The 22,195-nt window shown below is 36.9% G+C and overlaps 1 protein-coding gene across 3 annotated transcripts; it reads left to right on the top strand.

Moving 5' to 3' along the window:
• LOC18770862 (stromal processing peptidase, chloroplastic) lies at nt 3,099-20,706 on the top strand. 3 transcript variants are annotated; one of them, XM_020567975.1, is made up of 25 exons: nt 3,099-3,410; nt 5,541-5,784; nt 6,249-6,490; nt 6,630-6,828; nt 7,125-7,172; nt 7,334-7,441; nt 7,536-7,724; nt 7,830-8,129; nt 8,303-8,404; nt 9,409-9,543; nt 10,167-10,391; nt 14,126-14,329; nt 14,446-14,580; nt 15,931-16,080; nt 16,779-16,916; nt 17,100-17,327; nt 17,431-17,583; nt 17,682-17,808; nt 17,951-18,077; nt 18,401-18,521; nt 18,610-18,690; nt 18,791-18,892; nt 19,120-19,270; nt 19,535-19,670; nt 20,244-20,706. In XM_020567975.1, exons 1-24 carry the CDS (start codon nt 3,241-3,243, stop codon nt 19,615-19,617), a joined length of 3,762 nt encoding a protein of 1,253 aa, XP_020423564.1. In that variant the 5' UTR covers nt 3,099-3,240; the 3' UTR covers nt 19,618-19,670; nt 20,244-20,706. The 3 variants fall into 3 exon arrangements, with proteins under 3 accessions (XP_020423564.1, XP_020423562.1, XP_020423561.1); XM_020567973.1 differs by having other exon boundaries at nt 14,410-14,580; nt 20,263-20,706; XM_020567972.1 differs by having other exon boundaries at nt 14,410-14,580.

Genomic DNA, 22,195 nt, shown 5'->3' with positions numbered 1-22,195 from the left:
GGCGAGCTTAGTGAAGTGGCACTGTGTCTCGATGAGATCCTTAAGTTGTCACGAGCGCGTAGGAATTCACGAATCTCAATTTGGATACCATTTTAGCCTCGAACGGATTTTACATATTGTGCGATTTTTGGGTTCAATACTGTTGAGCCGTTGGATTGTAATCAGTTTCAGATATGTTAATCTAGACAATATCAGCATCGTGTAGGATTCGACGGATCGTGAATCGGAGTCCCGGATACTCCGAAATCGCGAACCCTAGGGCTAGGGTTTAGAAATTGTGCGATTGTACGATCATGATCAATCCGACCGTCCGATCGATAACAAACCCTCGGGACATGTGTCCTAGATATATTGGAACTTCTAGAGGCTTCCGGATCATATTGTGAGGTCATGGACCCGCAGGGTCCCGGGTTGACTTTTGAGACTTTAGCGCTTTTTGAGTCCCAAGATACTGCTAAACTATCCCAAGTGGAACGAAAGCTTTTATGGGCATAGGAATAACTTTAATTTGACGCACGTACTTCTAGGGACTGGGGGTCAGGGTTTTTAAATTAATATTATATTGTATTAATAGAATATTATAGTCATTGAATCAGGCACCCGGGCACCAGTTGACCCGCAAGAGGGACCTTCAAGAGGTCCAGCGAGCACGGACTACCATTGAGTGGACTCTTTGTTTTTATAAATGAATTTAACAGTTCAGCTTCAGTTACAGTATTTGATCTTGAATAAATTTTATTCAAAGATTAGTGTTATAAGCTGTTCAGTTATTCAACAGATTTTCTTCCGAAACTTTATATTTTCCTAAACCACCTTGTACCCAGATATACAAATGTTGCTTTCAGTAAATAAGTTGCCTTCGGTTTAGTCAGCATGCTTGACAGTTGCCCCACGAATTCCTTGGTACTCGAACTCGTGTGGAGCGAGTAAAGCGGATCAGGTAGACTACGGCCCCCTGAATCCTGCGAGTTGCAGCTCAGACTGACCTCGTGTCACTGAGACCTGCTAGTACGTATCACCCATGGTGATGCAAGGAATTGACGGATATTATGAATTGACGGAAATAAAGGGTACACCTAGGTGGTAGTTTTAAACTATTTTCAATGCCTTAAGAAATTAATGTTGACCATGAGTATGATTGGCTTTATACATGCATAATTATATGAGTGCATTGATTTCAGAAATAAAGAGAATAATTTAGTTTGTATAATTGTTTTTACAGTGGGGTTAGTATGTTCATATGCTATTTTCTAAACTTTGTTTTTGGGTCCACTCACCCTTTTTAATGTTTTGCGCCCCCAGGCAGTAGGCGTGCACAGGAATCCACCACCGGGCTGTTTTCCACCTCCCGCGCCTTTCTTTTGCTGTAGGACTTTTTGTTTTGTAAAAGGATTGACTCCTTTGTAAATTCTTAGTTGTCGCTCTGATAATTTGCCATAGACTAGGAATGTAACTGTTGGAATGTATATATATATATATGTATGCTGGCAGTTGGTTGTATATATATATATATACTTGTTTGACAGGTGTAAATGTTTTGGTATTGATCCAGTTACAAGAGAAACTCTGCCGATTTTTCGGTAGAAGTCAACATTGTTATTTTATCGTGTTTTATATAAAAGGGCAATTAGGTCATTCGTGCCCGACATCCGCTAGGTGTCAGACATGCACAGGGTTCGGCTCGGATTTCAAAGCGGAATTTAGGTCGAGTCCTGTCATATACAGTGCCCAAGCGCCGACAGCGTGTGAGTGTCCAAAGTGATAACGCTTCGTCGGAAAAACTCAAAATTACGGCTCAAGACTCATACTTTAGGTGTAACACCCTAATTGGAGTCACTTTTGTTCTTGGGCCTACTCCAAAAAGTGTCCAGAAGTGGCAGAAATCGCGATCCCAAAATCGACCAAAACCCAATTCGAAAATCAAACTACCTAGGCTCAAAATTGATAAATTCCTACCGAACCATCAACTAGATCATGAAAAATAGGTGAGAAAGCATACCTCACTCGCTGGAAATGGTCGCCGGAGAAGGGAAAACGAGCTGCTTGAATTTTTCTCCCAAAACCGGCCAGTTTTCTGCAAAATTCGACGATGTTGTTGGCGGCTGGTGTCGGAGAAGAGGTGGGGAAGGACGGTGAAGGTTGACCGGTCATTTTGGGACCGGTCCCAACTCTGGTGGCTGCCGGTGGAAGCGACGGCAGCCCGGAGAAAATCATGGCTACACAAAACCGTCGGGGGGGGGGGGGTGTTTCCTGACCCGAGAGAGAGAGAGAGAGAGAGAGTTTTCTGTTTTTTATAAAAATTCCATTTCAAAATAATTACGATTGTGCCACTGAGTTTCTTTTGATAGTAACTTCTTCGTTACAATTCCAAATCAAGCCCACTACGTGTCTACGGACTCATCTCAGTACGATCTACCTAAAGATATCACTTGTTACCTCAAAATCTCTTCAGATAAGAAAATGACCAAAATATCCCTACATGGCAAATTCGTAATTTCATATTTAATTAAATTAATTTAATGCACGAAGGATTATATTTTGGTCGGGATGTTACACTCATAGTCACTCATGTATCTTACCATGCGATATATAAAGTGTAAAATATTGTAGTAAATCATTATATCTAAATGATAATGGTGTGTTTAATCTTATGTCATTAATTACTACATATTTTCTACACTCAACTGTGTTTGTCAGCTCACTACATAATCAACTTAAATCAGTTAAACCCATCATGCAATGAATTTCCTTCCAATTTTTTGTGATAAACTAATAGATAATTGACTAAATAAACATCCTCCAAAGTTTCAATAAAAATTCCAAGTTGTTTTTTATAATTTTTCTGATTTTTATATAATTTTTATCGATATCGATAATATCCCGATATTTCTATTAAAATTTCCGTATTTTTAAATTACTGATATTTTCGATACCATCGATACTTTAAACCTTGCTTATAATTCACAAACCCGTTCACAGATATTTGATCCTTATTTTTCTTCAATACTCGTTTCGTTAGCCCACACATATCTTGTGGAGCCCACACATGCACTGATCAGGAGGGTTATCCAATTTTAATCACTCGCTCGCACCTCGCGCGCGGCACACAGACCCTTTGTGTGTAACGCCACTTTCCACAGGAGGCGGATTGGAATTTAGAAGTTAGAACTCTACCTCCCTTCCCTTATCTCAAGTCTCAACTGAATCAAAAATCGAAGGCCATATCTCTCTCGCAGAGCCATGGCGGCCATAAGCTCTCTTGTAGGAAACATGCCACAAATCCGTCCGAGAATAAGCAGAGACGACAGCTATTCGAATAGGCGGGTGAATTCGGTGGTTTGTATTCGTAGTGCTCGTCTCCCTTTGACCCCTGTACATATTAATCGTCTATCTTTATTTTCCCCAACCAGGTAATTTCTTGTTTCCTTCAAATCCTATCCTTAGGGTTTCTCTGCTCTTTCTCTCTTCCTCATAGGGTTTATTCCCAAGTCCTTGTTATCTTGCTAGCTCTTGAGTAACTGGACAAGGAATTACACGCACTTGCAATAAATGTAACGGCGAAGTTCACTGGAAACCTCCATTGTTTTTATTTGCTTTTCACCACGGTTTCTGTCAATTTTTGGTATACATTGTGAAACATAGACTAAAACTGCAGAATCTTTACTCTACTTGCTGCTAAAAACATCGTAATTGTTTTCTTTTTTTCTTTTTTTGCTTTGTTAGCCCTTTTCAGTTGACCCACCTTCCATTTTATAAGGTGCTATTTCTAACCCATCCACATAGTTCAAACTCTTTTTACCCTTCCTAAACCATCATCACCTCATCATCTTTGTTTTCTTTTCCTGGTCTGGTCGAACATAATCTTGTTTCATTTGGCCGATTCTTCAATCTCTTTAATTTATTGATTCTTCCCTCTTGATTTCACTGAAGGGACTCCAAGCCCGCCCTCACCACCACCTTTACAAGTTATGTCATTTACATTATTTGATTTTGAGGTAGATTGTGTTTGTTGTTTGCTAAGATTTATATAGATGCTGGGCACTTTCAGAGGGCCTCCCTCTGTGTGTATACATATACATAATAGAACAAGAATGATGATATGAAGTGCGATAAATTCCAGTATGCTAAAGCTAGTCTTTTGTTTTTATTTTCAAATTTATTTTGGTTTGGTCGAGCAAGACAAGTTTGTTCAGTTCAAGACAACCAAATTATTACAGTTATGGTTGGCTAATTTTTTATTTCATTATGAGAAACAATATTATATTAAAGAGATGAAAAAGACAATATAAAACTTAGTGAACTAGAGGTCCACCAACAAAAGATACAGCCCTCAAAAGCAAATCAAAAAACACCTCTTACATTGTAATACAATTCTACAAACTATCCTACATGAGCTTCTCAATCTAATAAATTACAGAAAATGAAATATCCCTAAAGGCTGGAGAAAGAGAAGCCCATAAGGATGCCCGAACCTGAGTTTTTCCCAAAAACTCTCCTCTACATCCCCTCTTTAGCTTTCAAATATTCTTCTGTTTATCACAAACACAAACCAAATTCCCGAAAGACAGCTAGCACATCACAATTCCCCAAAACTCTTGCCTTCCTTCCACCACCAAGACACGTATGCATCACAAAGAATATTTGAACATGACTGAGGAATAACCCAATTAATCCCTGCCGCCCTGACTAATCGCCAACCCATTCTCAATGCACATGGACAATGTAAGAACAAGCGAATTTGATTAGCCACCATACCCTAATTGGCTAGTCAAACCTACAAAAGAAAACCCAAAGCAATATTAGTTCGAAGCAATTAATACACACGTGCACTTTGTTAAAAAGGCTCCGAAACAACGATGTGAAGTGGATTCTACTTTTCAATCAAATTGTGCGAACAGGAAAATCATTAGCCAAAGTTTAGACATATATGGGTTGTGGAGAGGGAAGATGAAGAGTTGGGTTTTGTGTATATAGGTATCAAATCAGATTGATAGTTTAAGTGTTTTCATTAAATATGGCTGAATAAAATATGGTTTCTGATAGAGCCACCGTTCAAGGATTTAAAAAGAAAAAAACATTCTGAAACAAGAAAGAGGTTACTGCCTTGGTATTATTAGGCATGGATAACAAGATTACTAATTCCCTGTTGAACATGATGAAGAGTAGAAATTGGGGATGACTATTTTTGACAGAGTGCGATAACCCAGTTTGAAACCTACACAATATTATGGGGCTGATAACTTAGTATCAAGCATAGTCGTGTTCATGTTGAAATGGTGTTGGCTGTTTAACACAACTAATCAACTGGTTGTATTTCAGTTCAACCCACCTATCCAGAAGATAACATGTATTGACTAGTATGCAACTCACTACCGGTTTATATGTTCATAACTATGTGGTGTGGACCTGAATATATAGCTGTTGTGAATGTTCTTCTATATTATGTAACTACAATTTTCAGTGCCCTCTTTATTCTTCATTGGATATAAACGGTAACTTTTATTCACTTTTGCTTTTGGGCATTTTCTTGTGGGTAAAAGGCGTCTGCTCGAAGTTGGTGCTGGTAGATCAGGCTTACATAGAAAGAAAACTAATACTTGGGAACAATGTATTTCCATGCTCAGAGAGCCAGTGACTGAAGCACTTTTTCCAGGAAAGTATAACTACATTTCTAGCTCTTTTTCCCAGAACAGAAGTCGTCATCGCCTTAGGACATCTACACCAAGTGTCTTTAATGACAAAACTTCTATTTGTTTGTCCAAGCCTAAACTTGACAATGCTGCTGTAAGTAGTCCACGACAAATTTCCTTCTGTTGATGCATCTTGCATTTTATGTCTTGTGTTTGACTATTATCTGGTGTTTTCACATGAACTATCTCTAATGTCTCTCCGTCTGGGCCCTAGAAGTGTAAATTACAGAATCTATGCAACTGATTGAGAATGTACAATAATGATTCAGCTCAGAGCAGCATTCTTTCTGTTCAGCTTGATTGAATTGCAGAGACACGTTCTTTGTGTGTTGCATTCATGAAACAATAATTTGGGAAAAAAATTACAAATGTGAAATAAGTTGTGGAACTTAAACTGTTTCACACCATCTAGTACGTTGATTATCAGTGAACTTTTAAGAAACTCTCGTTGTCACTTTACAGTTCTTGATGCAGTTTTGGAGGTTCCAACAGGAAACATTCTGCTCATGTTCTCAAGACAACTTCTTTCTTACTTATTGTGGTCCATGTAATTTTTAGGTGAAGCATGATCGTCTTCCATACGCAACCGTGGGTCCAGATGAGCCACACGCAGCAAGTACAGCCTGGCAAGATGGTATTCTGGAGAAACAGGATCTGGATTTATTATATCCTGGAGTAGGAAATACAGAGTTAGAGGGGTTTTTAAGTTCTGAAATTCCATCTCATCCAAAGTTGTATCGAGGACAACTGAAAAATGGGCTGCGCTATCTGATCTTACCAAATAAAGTTCCGCCAAACAGGTTTGGCCTCTCTACAGGACTTCTTCTAGTTGGCTTATGCTTTATGGTTATGTAGAAAATAGAAAGGCCAGGTTTCATGTGCAGCTTATTTATAAGATAATTTGATATCTCAAATAGAGCACATTTGTTGGAGTTTTAGGTTTGAAGCACACATGGAAGTTCACGTAGGATCAATCGATGAGGAAGACGATGAGCAAGGAATTGCACATATGATTGAACATGTTGCTTTCCTTGGAAGTAAGAAACGTGAGAAACTTCTTGGGACAGGGGCTCGATCTAATGCTTACACTGACTTCCATCATACAGTGTTTCACATCCATTCACCCATTAGTTCAAAGGTCCCTTTTCTGTTACACCAATATTCAGGAATTGAGTTTTTGTCATTTTTAGTATTTGTGGTCTTATGTATGTCAATACCAAGCAATATAACAGAGCTGGTAATCATAGTTGTTGTAGTTGTGATATATATATATATATATATATATATATCGAACAGAATGTAAGCTATTGGTGTGAAACTTTATGATGTTTTTGCAAAAATAGAAAATAATAATCCACACTTTAAGCTAATTTGTATATTGTTCTTCCAACCTAGGTCTTATACATATATTGACGATTATATTTTGCTTTCCAGGATTCTGATGGAGATCTACTTCCATATGTACTGGATGCTTTAAATGAGGTATGAATGATTGATTTTTCTATATGAGCTAGTCATATACATATATTGACGATTATATGATGCTTTAGACGAAAAAATGAAATTAGAGAAAAACAAAAGACTGAATTGGAAGTTGGTAACCTTTAAGTTCTTATCTACTTGTGCTTCATGCATGTGTACAGATTGCTTTTCACCCGAAATTCCTTTCTTCTCGTGTTGAAAAAGAACGGAGTGCTATACTTTCAGAATTACAGATGATGAATACCATAGATTATCGCGTTGACTGCCAGGTTTGCCTAGGGAGTTTTGTTATTTCTCCAAGCTGGTTAATATATTTGTCTTGCCTAGCTTTATCTTAACTTTTACACGTTTGATCAAGTGCAGTTATTACAACATCTGCATTCTGAAAACAAGCTGAGCAAAAGGTTCCCAATTGGATTAGAAGAGCAAATTAAGAAGTGGGATGTTGATAAAATAAGGAAATTCCATGAGCGTTGGTACTTCCCCGCAAATGCAACCTTATACATTGTTGGGGATATTGATAACATCTCAAAAACGATTTACCAAATTGAAGTATGCAAGAGTTCACTTACTGAATGACTTTAATTCTGTGTAGATGAGTAATTTGCATTCACTTTTAGAGTCATAAATTGAATAAAATTGGTTGCTTTATTGCAGGCTGTCTTTGGACAAACTGGCCTAGAAAATGAGGCAGTTTCTGCACCTGCTCCTAGTGCTTTTGGTGCAATGGCTAGTTTCCTTGTGCCCAAGTTTTCAGTTGGGCTGACTGGAAGTTTACCTAATGAAAGGTCATCTAATTCTGTTGATCAAGCTAAAATCCTTAAAAAGGAAAGGCACACAGTTCGTCCTCCTGTGAAGCACAATTGGTCACTCCCTGGAAGTAGTACGGATTTGAAGCCTCCACAGATTTTTCAGCATGAATTGATTCAAAACTTTTCATTTAATATGTTCTGCAAGGTATAAGGGGTTTTGTAGAGTTTCTTCTAATTATGTGCTAAGTTGCGTTTCTGTTGGGCTATTATGAATATTTTTCTTGTTTGATATATCCTTAGTAATTTGGTTGTTTTGTGCCTTCCAGATTTAGTTACCATTCTCTCTCTCTCTCTAACTTTTTTATGGAACCGCTGCAGATTCCTGTGAGCAGGGTTCAAACATTTGGTGACTTGCGAAATGTTCTAATGAAGAGAATATTTCTATCTGCTTTGCATTTCCGAATTAATACAAGATACAAGGTGCAATTTTAGTGTTACGTGTACAAGTTCCAGTTTCCACTATGAAAAATGTCACTGCTTTGCTTTAATTAGCTGTTTTATTAATTTGGTTTTGCTTGTTAATTTTATATATATATATATATATAAATACAAGCTTAATTAAAGAAAAAAAGAAGAGATACAAATAACATACAAGAAGTGCGTCAAAATCAAGGAGGGTAACCTTCAAAGCAAAATCAAATAATTCACAGTTTCTTTCCAACTAAACAGTGCACAAAAGAGTCAAGATCGCACCCCACCAAAGTTGTCCATGAAGATATTATAGGCTTTCTCTTTTTATATGTAGGGATGTTGAACCTTCTGTACCACAATGCCTGTGGTTATAAGTTATAACTGATAAGCGGTTGTCATAATATCTTGCAATTTGTCTGAAAATCTCGTTGCTAACGTATTGTTTTTAGTAAATAATCAGTTATCTATTTCTTTTAAGTTCAAATTGAATATTTGCATCATCCAATCATGGTGGTAATAAAATTTGATTTGTAGAAGCAAGAATAGAATAGAAGAGAGAAAATGTGAGGAAGAGAAGTAGTTCTAGAACAGAGGAACGGTAACTTGGCAACTTTATGTTTGCTTTCTCAATTTAATGTGAAAAGTCTTCAATTACATTTGTTATTCTATGTTCACAATATGAAAACTCTCCAATCCAATAAGAATAAGGCCTAATTATGCAGGGAATCCCTGCATAGTAAAATACTGCAATACCATAATAATTTTACACGTAAGTTACTGTAAATGAATACTTGAATCTCTTAATTCTAATTCTAGTAGATAAAAAAAATTAGCCTAATTTTTACCATTGCACCTACGCCTAGAATAGGTACAAATTTCTTTCTTCCTTGCATCATCAGCTGGTTGATCTGAAATGTTTTATTATTGTATACCCGAAATCATGTTATGCACTCTGTATTAGCTTGAAAAACCATGCAGCTCTTTGTAAGTTTGCTAATCTTTAAAAATGGCAGAGTTCAAATCCACCATTTACTTCAATTGAATTGGATCATAGTGACTCAGGAAGGGAAGGATGTACCGTCACTACTCTTACAGTAACTGCTGAACCCAAGAATTGGCAAAGTGCAATAAGAGTTGCTGTCCAAGAGGTTGGTATTTCTGTCTTGCTCTGCCATACACTCTGAAAGGGGAGCTTGTTTCTGGGTTTCTTATGTGTAGTTTGCATGTTGTCAGTTTAGACAAATTGTGTACTGGTGTCTAATTGGTGGACCACTTGTCCACAATTGGACATCTTGTCCACAATTGGACATTTTCTGTAACTTCAAGAAAGTCGTATACTTTTTCTCTTTTTCTTTTAAAAGATGATGCCATGGATGCAAGTTTTGTTTAATTAACTCAGTTTTAGAGTAAATTCTGCTGTCTAAACTAATGGTAGCTTGGGTTTCTTATCGTGGTGGTCAAAATGTATTCTTGAGGGAGATAAGTCATCTTTTTCACCTCTTATTATATTTATTTTAGTTTTGTTATTATTTGGAACACATGAATCGAAAATCAATGTTTTTTAAGTTATGAGATAAACATAATGATAGGCCACCATGATATCTTGCTCTGTGGGACTGCACTTTTCTTGTATCTTTCTTGCTCAAGCTTGGAAAGAACAAACTTCATAGTTGGCTCAGTCCTAGTGAATTTCCAGTTGATCCAAAGTTTCGGCATATATCTTGTTACAGATACGTTATATAAACTTGATGTTATGCTTTATTTGGTGCAGGTTAGAAGGCTCAAAGAATTTGGTGTTACTAAGGGTGAATTAACTCGCTACATGGATGCTTTATTAAAAGATAGTGAACATCTGGCAGCTATGATAGATAATGTATCTTCTGTTGATAATTTGGATTTCATTATGGAGAGTGATGCGCTTGGCCATACAGTGATGGATCAGAGGCAAGGACATGAGAGTTTGGTTGCTGTTGCCGGAACAGTTACTCTTGAAGAGGTAATGTTCAAAATCATTATGATGCAGGAGCATCTAGTAGACTTTCCTAATCTAAGTGGGCATCAACCAATAAGGCTAAGTTTTAGTTATATTAAATTAATAGGTTATTTTATTACTTGTTTTCCTATTCTTACTAGGATTTGGTTTAATTTCCTGTTTAGGTTTTGAATTTCCTATGTCAATTAGGTTTTCTATATTCTAGTATAAATAGGCTATTAAGAGACTCTTGTATTCAGTTTTTGTTGATGAATATAATTTCACTCTAGTCTATAGAGTTTCTATTGGGATTTTGCCCTAGAACTCAGTTATCGTCGTTCCAAATTCGATTCTACTGCTTTATCCTTCTATCCTCTATATTTTGGGTATGTTTGGGTCTCTGGACAGTATCAAATTGGTATTAGAGCCTAGGTTAATCCTTGTTCCACAACATGGTCGGACGTGGTAGAGGTCGTGGACGAGGGAACCAAGCCCAACACACAGAGATGGCTGAGATGCGGCGTATGATGGAAGACTTGTCGAGAGCGGTGCAAGCCCTCCAACGACAGGAACGTGCAGATGTCTATATGGAGATTCCAGAACGCAACCGCGAACCCTTATACATACCAGAAGGTGGTGGTGAGGATGAATATGAAGATGAGACGGAAGTCGATAACCCTTTTCATGAAGCTGGAAACCATGGTGATGGTCATCGAGGTGGATTGGAAGTGTGGTTGGTTCATGCGTTGGATTTGAATGGTGGAGGAATTAAAATTGAAGTTGTTGATTTCTATGGAAAGATGCATGTGGAAGATTATTTGGATTGGGAGGCAAGTCTAGAGAATTATTTTGAATGGAAGCCTATGGCATAAGATCGCAAGGTGGTGTTTGTAAAGCTTAAATTGAAGAGTACCGCGCTTCAATGGTGGAAGAGAGTTGAAGAGCAGCGTGCTCGTCAAGGGAAGCAGAAGATCAACACATGGGATCGTATGAAGTCCAAGTTACGAAAGCAGTTTTTACCGGGTGATTATACCATGGAGTTTTATGAGCGGTTTCATGACTTAAAGCAACGAGACATGTATGTTGAAGAATATACGTCAGAGTTTAATAATCTCTCAATTCGAGTTGGTTTGAATGAGACTAATGAACAGATGACATCCTATTCTCTTTCTGGTTTGAACCAGACAATTTGAGATGAGATGGGAGTGGTCCGTTTGTTCAACCTTGAAGATGCTCGACAATATGCTTTAATTGAGCAAAGACAATCACTTCGTGGTGGAAAGAGCGCAGTTTCTAGCCACCCAGATACGGGTTGGCAAAGAGATATTGTTGCTGTTCATGGCATCCAAAGTGATAAGAAGCCAATTCAAGTACCCGAATAGGTGGTAGGAACTTGGGTGCTGATAAGAGTGAAGAGGAAAGAAATAACACAATTTCATATACTCCGAACAGTGCTAATGTCAAGGATTCCAAGGCTGGAAGTACTTCACAAGCTCGATGTTTCAATTGCGGAGAGGCGGGCATAAATCTTTACGCTTGTCCACAAAGAAGAATAAATTTGGTAGGTGATAAGATCACCTTTTCAAAACCAGCGTATGATGTTTATGCCATTCTCTTACCAATTGAAGGAGAATGTTTGTTGGTAAGGCGAGTGATGACAACTCCCAAAATTAAGGAAGAAGATTGGCTTCGACATAATATATTCCGAACACGAGTCCTTTGTGGGGGAAAGGTGTGCAACGTGATTCTTGATGGAGGAAGTAGTGAAAACATTATCTCAAAAGAGGCTGTAGAAAAATTGAAGTTACCAATTGAGAAGCATCCTAATCCTTACAAGGTTGCATGGTTTCGAAAGGGAAAAGAGGTACCAATCACTTCAAAGTGTTTGGTTAAATTCACTATTGGTAATATCGTTGAGGATGAAGCTTGGTGTGATGTTGTTCCCACAAACGCATGTCATATCTTATTGGGAAGACCATGGTTGTTTGACAAAGACATGATGCATTCTGCTAAAGCTAACACGTATTCATTCTATAAGGATGGGAGAAAGTGGACTTTGCAGCCGCTTGAAGAATGATTCTGCCATGCTCCTAAAGATGCAAGGGTTAATGGTCATTTGAGAGCCCATAAGTTTGACACTGAGAGCAAGGAGGTGGCATCTGTGTATCCACTTGTTGCTAAGAAGGATGTTGAGGGAGCTTCAAATAAATTGGAAAATGACAATCTCCTAAATTTAGAAAACCCTCCCATGTTTGACTGTTGTTTGGAAGAAGATTGTGAAGTTTGTTTGGGAATTGAGAAAGCTTTTGACAAGGTACTTGGTGAGAGTAAACGAGCTGAATCTGGTGTAATATTGAAGGCAGTGAATCACGAAGAAGTTGGGTTTGAACTTTTGAAGCAACAAAATAAACCCACGTTCGAAGGAAGGGTGATTCAAGAAATTCTTGAGGGAATTGTTGGAGATGAGATGAATTCCTTCGAAGGTGATACTTATGAGTATGCTGATTTTCTTGGGGTTGATTCTTTTAATTTGCAAACTACCAAGAACCTCATTGACCTTGTCATACTACTGGTTTTTGGCGTGAAGAGTTTTTGCGCTGAGAGCTTGGCTGCAGAAGATATCTGGTACTGTTCCAGAAGGATCAAATATTCTAAATATCTATTTCTTTGGAGTGGGAAGGTTCAATATCAAGGCCAAAGTTCTATGGACAACTTATCTAAGAGGAGGTTATGTCAAGGCAGTTTTCACCAAACGATTGGAATTCGAGGAAGAATTCTTCCCAACCCGGTGGAGTTGATGCAGGAGCATCTAGTAGACTTTCCTAATCTAAGTGGGCCTCAACCAATAAGGCTAAGTTTTAGTTATATTAAATTAATAGGTTATTTTATTACTTGTTTTCTTATTCTTACTAGGATTTGGTTTAATTTCCTGTTTAGGTTTTTAATTTCCTATGTCAATTAGGTTTTCTATATTCTAGTATAAATAGGCTATTAAGAGACTCTTGTATTTAGTTTTTGTTGATGAATATAATTTCAGACTTTAGTCTATGGAGTTTCTATTGAGATTTTGCCCTAGAACTCAGTTCTCTTCATTCCAACTTCGATTCTACTGCTTTATCCTTCTATCCACTGTATTTTGGGTATGTTTGGGTTGCTGGACATCAGCTTATAGCCGCTGCCCTGCATCACATTATCATTTGTTAGTGTCACTTGATACTGTGATTATACAAGAGAATAAACATAATATCTGAATCTCCTTTTGGGCTGCTGGACAGCAGCTTATTCTTACTGCCCTACTTTTTATGCCACTTACTAATATGCCATATCAATGTTGCCAAGATGGCCGTTCACTCTGGTATGTGTTACAAGTAGGCTAGTTCGCTACATTAGAATACTTTTGGGGTCATGTTGGTACCTTAAGTATATTTTTAGCGACATATATAAAGGAATGCAAGATAGATCTAGTAAGACTGTACTTAATGTATAATTTGCATATTATATGTATGTTAATAATATAGATATATAATGTAATATAAATGAATTTTTGTGTCTTTTCTTGGTTAAGAACTTGTAATGCGTTTCACTCAATCCTCTGTTGAAGTAAATTATGTATTTTCGTTAATCATAGATAGACAAGTAGAGGATAAAATTGGGTTGATATTATTGAGGCAATGCCGGTGCAGTGAGATTGATGAACTAAAGTTTAGTTTAATCCTCTGTTCTTATATCTCATATAATTTCAATTTTTTGTTGTGTAGACCAACTCCATTGGCGCCAAGGTGTTGGAATTCGTTTCTAATTTTGGAAATCCTACTGCACCTCTTCCTGCAGCGATTGTTGCTTGTGTTCCAAAGAAAGTGCATGTTGAGGGGAAGAGTGAAACTGAGTTCGCTATTTCCCCTAGTGAGATTGTAGCTGCTATAAAAGCTGGATTGGAGGAACCCATTGAACCTGAGCCTGAGGTGTCTTTCCATATAAACTTAGCTCGCTCTTCTGTCCAATTTGATTTATGGCTGATTCATTTTCTCTCCTATTTGCACAGCTTGAGGTGCCAAAAGAATTGATATCATCATTGCAGTTACAGGAATTAAGGCAGGAGCGCATGCCATCCTTCATTCCCTTTAGTCCAGAAACAAATGTGACCGAAGTTTATGACAAAGAAACAGGGATCACTCAGTGTCGCCTTTCAAATGGAATTTCTGTAAATTACAAGGTATCTCGTCTTATGTTTATATAGTAATGGGGTCTGTTGATTTTTAAGATTTGGTTATTTTAAGGTGGGTTAGTTTCTGTATTCGTATAGTTTGTCATTGGATGCTAGAACTGCCAAGATTAAATAGTTATTTAAGTAATAAAGACTAGGATGCTAGAACTGCTGTAACTCTAGTTTAAATACTCTATTAAGAGACTCTGTGTGCAGTTTTTAATTTTCCAAGAGAATCGGATTATTGAGTTTCTTGTGGGTCTCTTTGACTAGATTTCATCTATGGACCTTCCAACTTTGATCCTGTTGTTTTATCTCTCTCTTTCTTTGTTCATTGTTGGAAATTCCTTTTCTAGTGTGGTTTTGCTCTACTACAGAGACCCAACAGCAGCCCAACACTTCCGTCTTACATCACTTGTATTGTTTTCAAGTTTATTAATGAAAGTTTGTTGCTAATACAAAATAAGATGAAATTTTTGTTGCCTGTCGTCGTAAAATGCAAGAAGATTGAAATAGGGAGATCTGTGAAAAGAGTGGTGCGATGTAATCATGAGATACATTATTGTAGATGATTATGGTGTTAGTTTGGTTAATTGCTTTAGGGTTTAACTACTTGCAATCTGGAAAGCTAAAGTTCCCCCCAAAGGTAAGAGTGTTAGCTTGGTTAATTGCTCATGGTAAGTTAAATACTTGTGATTTGATTCAAAGAAGAAGGCCTTGCTTTTATTTTTCTCCTAACTGGTGTGTTATGTGTAAAGGCGGTAATGAATCAGTGGACCATTTATTTCTGTTTTGCCATCTTTATGGGCGAGAATGTCTCAGGTGGCTGGGATTGCGTGGGGGAATTACATCTCTTGTGGTGACATGTTGGGGGATCAGTTTAACTTTTTTGGAGGAATAAGGAGTGTAGTTCTGGGGATATTGCGCAATGATGGCAGTGTTTTGGGTAGTGTGGGGAGAGAGAAATAGAATAATTTTTTATAATTTTAAAGGTGACGAGATTGATCAGTTATGGGACTGAATTCATTTTTGGGCTTCACTTTGGGCTTCATCTTCCTCAGAATTTAAGGATATCAGTTTCCAGCTTATTCATTTAGATTGGAATGCTGTTATATTGTAGCGTAGATGTCTTAGTTCGTTGTTCTTTTTTATGTTGGTTCTGGTGGCTCTCTAGGCCACGTTCGCTGTCTTGTATTTTTTTTCTGCTCTTTTGCAGTAAAATTTTGTTTAAAAAATATATATATATATTATTGTAGATGATTATGGTGTTGAAATGTCATCTCAGTTAATATCAATGAGAATATGGATGAGTAAAGATTGTTACTAAAAATAACAATTTATATATTTTTTCAATCACAGATTTCAGAAAGTGAGGCTAGGGGAGGTGTAATGCGGCTTATAGTTGGTGGTGGACGAGCAGCTGAAAGTTATGAGTCAAGAGGTTCTGTTGTTGTGGGCGTACGTACTCTTAGTGAGGGAGGTCGTGTTGGAAACTTTTCGAGGGAGCAGGTATGTCAGTTCTTCTCTTGCCCAAAAGGTTCATATATATTAGATACATGGTTTTTTTTTTGGGTATTGCTAAATTAGGGCCCATGAAGTGCTTATGTAGGAAGCAGTTCTGTTCATAAGCACTTTTTTTCATTAAAATCCAAGTGCTTCATGAAGAAAGGCACTTGGTAGGTGCTTCTCCAAAAAGCACTTCCAAGTGCTTTTATAATCCAGTGCACTTTTATTTTTTTCTGCCAAATGCTGTCAGAAGCGCTTGTAGGAGTGTTTGTAGTTACCTGAAAGCGCTTTTAGCTATTCTAGAAGCACTTCCAAATAGGTCTTTACTTCTGCACAGGAGATTATTTCCTCGTGAACTTTTCACTAAATTGTAAATTATATATCTGAGGTAGATGTTTGGTAAGTAAGTTAGTTACCACAAATGGTCATTATGTAAATTAGCTTTCACAACCTCACAAGTAGTTGTTGGAAGAGCAAATAGCTGGTGTATTTTTAATAATATGCAAGTTTTATTTTTAAAAAATATATAGACAATAACTAGCAAAATTTATGTGGCATGCAGCTGATTACTAAGTACACTGATTATTCATATGCTATTTGTAATTATTATTTAAATTAGGATCGTGCTATTTTTTGCATTCTAAAATCCACTTCCCTCATTTTCCTGAGATTGTCTCATGTATGCATACTGTTATCCTCAGGTAGAACTGTTCTGTGTGAATCACCTGATTAACTGCTCATTAGAGTCCACCGAGGAATTTATTTCTATGGAATTCCGTTTCACATTAAGAGATAATGGAATGCGTGCGGCTTTCCAGTTGCTTCATATGGTACTTGAGGTAACCCATCAAAACTTGTAGTCACCGTGCTGATTTGTGGATTCTGTAGGGTATTCTTGTCTTGGTTGTTGTCCACATGTTTTGGACTCAACATTGTTGTAACTTCGGCTTCATAGGAGGCCTCCCATTAGAGATGCATGCAGGATGAATTTATAATTGACGGTAGTGCTTGCTGACTTGCAGCACAGTGTCTGGCTGGATGATGCATTTGATAGAGCAAGGCAATTGTATTTGTCTTATTATCGGTCCATTCCCAAAAGCTTGGAGCGTTCAACTGCTCACAAACTCATGTTAGCAATGATGGACGGAGATGAGCGGTTTGTGGAGCCTACACCAAAGTCTTTGCAAGATTTATCATTGCAATCTGTAAAAGATGCAGTGATGAACCAATTTGTAGGCAATAACATGGAGGTGTGTACTTTGCTGATTTGGTTCTACAAATTATGCACACAACAATAAAATTATACTATACAACATTTCTCATTTATATATGGCTGCGTCTGCTTATTTTTAGGTAAGTATTGTTGGGGACTTCTCGGAGGAGGATGTTGAGTCTTGTGTTCTTGATTACTTGGGAACTGTTAGATCGACAGGAAATTATGAGACGGAGAATAAGTATAATCTGGTTGTGTTTCGACCATCTCCTTCTGATTTGCAGTCTCAGCAAGTGAGTGTACTTAATCCTTGCCACTTTGGATGGTGGAATTTCTGTAATACTTTGATTTGTGTTTGAATTGTGCTCATGCTTCATTTCTTTTTAAGCAGGTATTCTTGAAAGATACAGATGAGAGGGCATGTGCCTATATTGCAGGCCCTGCACCAAACCGTTGGGGTTTTACAGTCGATGGCAAAGATCTCTTCCGGTCAATTATTCATATTTCAACTAATGATGGCAAGTTTATGAAATCTGGAATTAGGTTTTGAATTTGCGGCTTATTGATATAAGTACTTATGTCTATTCAAATATATATATATATATATATATATATATAAGTACTTATGTGTTGTGGCTGTAATTTCTTATATGGTTGCAGAACTGAAATCGGAGGAGCTGCTTATGGTGGATAAGGATATTCAGAAGGATCTGCGAAGAAAACTTCGTGGTCATCCCCTTTTCTTTGGAATCACAATGGGGCTCCTGGCTGAGATTATAAATTCTAGGTAATTTTCTCTGCACAGTACGAAGGATGCATATGAACTTCAAGTTTATCTGCAAATGTGTTCATCTTTCTCCATTATCTGCATGCTCTGAATTTATGAGTAATGTGTTATTTCTCCATGCTGTGCAATTATGTTCATCAATAACTGCCAGTGGTTTTCGCTAACCCATTAGTCATTTGTACCATACATTATCTGAACTTCACAAAATGCAGTATGTAATTGCACTAGGAGTTTGTACCATACATTTTTTAGATACTATGTCAGATTAATGAATATTTCTTGTTATTTTCACTGCTGTGAAATTTTCCATCTGTTTTGCACAGGCTTTTTACGACTGTCAGAGATTCTCTTGGATTGACATATGATGTATCATTCGAGTTGAACCTCTTCGATAGGCTCAATCTTGGATGGTATGTCATATCTGTAACATCAACCCCTGACAAGGTGTGTATGTTGTATTTGTATATATTCGAGCAAAATATGTTCTATCATTTGCACTCTCTTCACCTGTTTAGGTCTAATAAATATTCAGGTTCACAAAGCTGTTGATGCATGCAAGAATGTCCTTAGAGGTTTGCATGGCAACAAGATTTCCCAAAGGGAGTTGGACAGGGTTAGTTAGTTTTTAATTTTTTATCCCTTTTTGTTTTCTTCACTAAAATGGAATTCTCTTGACCACGTCACTTGTTTATTGACCTATGTCGAAATTAAAGGCAAAACGGACCCTTCTAATGCGACATGATGCTGAGATCAAGTCAAATGCATATTGGCTTGGACTGTTAGCTCATCTGCAGGCTTCTTCGGTTCCAAGGAAGGTAAACTAAAAATTTCTTTAGCATTTACAGATGATACTCATAAAAAACGTAGAAGTGGGTTGCAATCAATCTTTTCCTGTGTTAGGGCTGAAATTATCACTGTGATTCATAATTCCTTGAGGTTTCCATTTAGTTTATCAAAAATCAACTTAAGTAATAGCCAAAACAATCAAAATAAACACTATTTTCATCACGATATTATGTTTCATAGTGCTATTTTGGTCCAGGACATATCTTGCATCAAAGATCTCACAAATTTGTATGAGGTTGCTGCTATTGAAGACGTATACCTTGCATATGATCAATTGAAAGTCGATGATGATTCTATATACTCGTGCATTGGAGTGGCTGGAGCTCAGGCTGGTGACGAAATGACTGGTGAGAGGACATATTTTGTACTGTGTTGAACTCTTGCCAAACCGTCATTGAACGTTTTAAAGATGTAGTGGATTATCTTTAACCAATCAACAATGTTTTTTGACTTCAAATAGTGGCAATGAGACCTCATAAAAATATCAACTTTTTTTCTCTTTTTGGGTGTGTCTACCGAGTCTGATGTTGCCTCATCATTTAGAGTTGGGTCCATTTATCAGTTCTACATGCTTGCTTTATCTCATGAACCTGTAATGTCCTCTTCTTTAGAAGTCGAAGAATCAGATGAAGGCTTTTCAGGAGTTTTCCCTGTCGGGCGTGGTTTATCTACTATGACACGGCCTACAACATGACATTCTTATACGATTACTTGAGCTCTCATGCAGTAAAGAGATTTAGCATTAAGGTATATCCACAAGCTTGATGTTCTCATTTTCCTTTTAATACAGCTTTTTAATAGTCGCTGAAACTTATAAGTACCTCTGGGTTGAAGTTTTATCTTTTTTTGGCATTCTGTTGATGACTTACACTATAGTTTCTGGAAAATGCATTTTAATTATTAAAAATAACTGTTTTTACAATTAGACAAAGTGGACAGGAAGAATTGTGCATAATTTTTTCCTAAGAAAAATAGAAAGATGTTCTGGGGTTAGTATTTGCAATCAAATAATTTAAATGCTAATTAACTTTTGAACACTGCAAATGAATACAATAACTATTGAAAACCTTCCTTTGTAATGTGGGCTCTAAGTTTAGAATATTTTATTCTATGAATGTAATATATTTTGGCTGCGAAGTATTGGAGTTTGTCAGGACTTTGTGATTGCAGTAAATGACACCCTGTCTGTCAGTGAAATTTCTTGGGAAAAGAGGGGGAGAATATTGATTTTTTAGCTTCTGTTGCATGTATATGTGATTCGCTAAAAATGTAGATGGCTTTTCCCCTTGTCTTGTGGTTGATTAGAGTATTGATTTTCAGAATTTGTTGAGAAGTGCAGACCGCTTGATGTTAAAAGGCCCTGTTGCCAAAGTTGTGGCAGAACATATTGTCTGCAGCAGATCATTCCAGGTGAATTCATCCACTGGCTTGATTGACATAGTACTACATATTATTACCATTGGAAGCATTGGGCACTGATGCTGATTACACTCCTTGTAAAACTATGAGCATTAGGAACTAAAACGACAGCTGTAGCTATCATTGTGTTGTACATAATTGCGGCTATATCAAGTGCATTGGTCGCTTGGGTCAATTCTTCCATATTGTAAATTCATGAGCCTTTACGTTTAAATTGTTTTCTAAATTTTGTTTAACTTATAGTCAACACTTGGTAGACCGATTAGTAATACCCTCCTAAAAAGAAGAAAGGATCCTCTTTTATACCTTATAATAGTTTAATTTGTTTTATGAGTAGATTGACGCACATTGGATTGGTGTGGAAGAAGTTTTTCGTTTATTTCATAGATCCAATCCAAGGGTCCAACTCTATTTACTAATTGAAGGGTTTCCATTCTTAGTAAATAGAGACTTGTGGAAAGTTGTAACTTTCTAATGTAAATGGCTTTTTCATTTTCAAACTCCAACAGTCTAGTGACTCAATCCAAGGATTATATGGGCCGGGACATGAAAAATATGAATAAAATACGTGTGCGGATTATTTGGAAAAATTTAAATACAAAAAGGATGATTTTAAATGCATCCGTGTATAGTATGTGTTATTTTCAAAGAAACAAAAATGTATTTCCGTACACATGGAAAACGAAAGTTTTTTTGAAAAGTATGTTCATATATGTGTATAATACACATTATACGTGATTTTACTAACTAGGCTACCAAGTACCTAGATTTCTTGTCTGGAGAGAGCAATGTGTATTTTTTTTATATAGGGCTTAGGGTTTAGGGTATAGGGTGTAGAGTTTAGGGTGGATTTAATGCGATAGTGGACTTCCTACGCCCGGAGAAATTATAGACTACTACCGTGGTATAGCTGACGTGGTAATACGGACTAATAATTTTCTAACCCCTCGTCGAACATTGACACGTCGACATGAAAGTAAAAGGCATGATTAACAAGAAGTCAACGGCATGTGAACTGGATTCCTCTACCGAAATCAAAGATCTCTTTTTCGGTCAAGAAGATCGAACTTCATCAAACCAAAAGGCAGGGGCTCCAAGAGCAGGTGATAACGTAGAGCAAAACCAGAAGACAAGCCAAATGACACGGTCCCATGAACATGTTGACATGGGCTATAGCCCAGGGAACATTTTTTTTTTTTTTTTGTGTGGACTAAATTAATAATCTAGCCTAGGCAATTAGTCGGCTGACAAGAAGAAAGAACAGAGAGGAAGAAGAAAGAAAGAAAAAGGAAGAGAGGAAGAAGAAGGAAAAAGAATAAAGAAAGAAAGAGAGAAGAGGAAAAAGAATTTTTTTAAAAAATAGAGGGGGAGATGATAAACAATTGGAAAGAAAGAGAGAGAGAGAGAGAGAGAGAGAGAGAATAAAAAAAGGGGAGAGAAGTGGAAATAGAATAAAGAAACGGATGTGTGAGTTGAGGATGAGATATGTGTTTTTATTTTCTTTTTACTTTAATTCCTTCTAAATATTTTCTAGTACATGTGTACGGACCTAGAAAATTTTTAGAGAAGGGGCAAATATTTAAAAGACTAAAAATTTGAAAACAAAATTTAGACAACTATTATCTATATAATTTAAACAATATTAATGTCATTCATAATTGATGAAAAAAGTAACAGTCGTACAAACAAAACATGAAAACCTCTTTGAGACATTTAGTCGAATACATAGTGGGCGCTAGCTAAAATTTTAAACGGTGAGGAGTATGCTTTTTGAGACAACAATTGTTTTGACAAGAAAAATTTATAAATTTACTAATTAATATTGACGCATAATAATCAGTATAATGTAATTA

The sequence above is a fragment of the Prunus persica genome, chromosome G7 (assembly GCF_000346465.2).
Source record: "Prunus persica cultivar Lovell chromosome G7, Prunus_persica_NCBIv2, whole genome shotgun sequence".
In the NCBI taxonomy this organism is placed as follows: Eukaryota; Viridiplantae; Streptophyta; class Magnoliopsida; order Rosales; family Rosaceae; genus Prunus; species Prunus persica.
The sequence above is the reverse complement of the archived record's forward strand: the minus strand, read 5'-3'. Positions and strand labels throughout refer to the sequence as shown.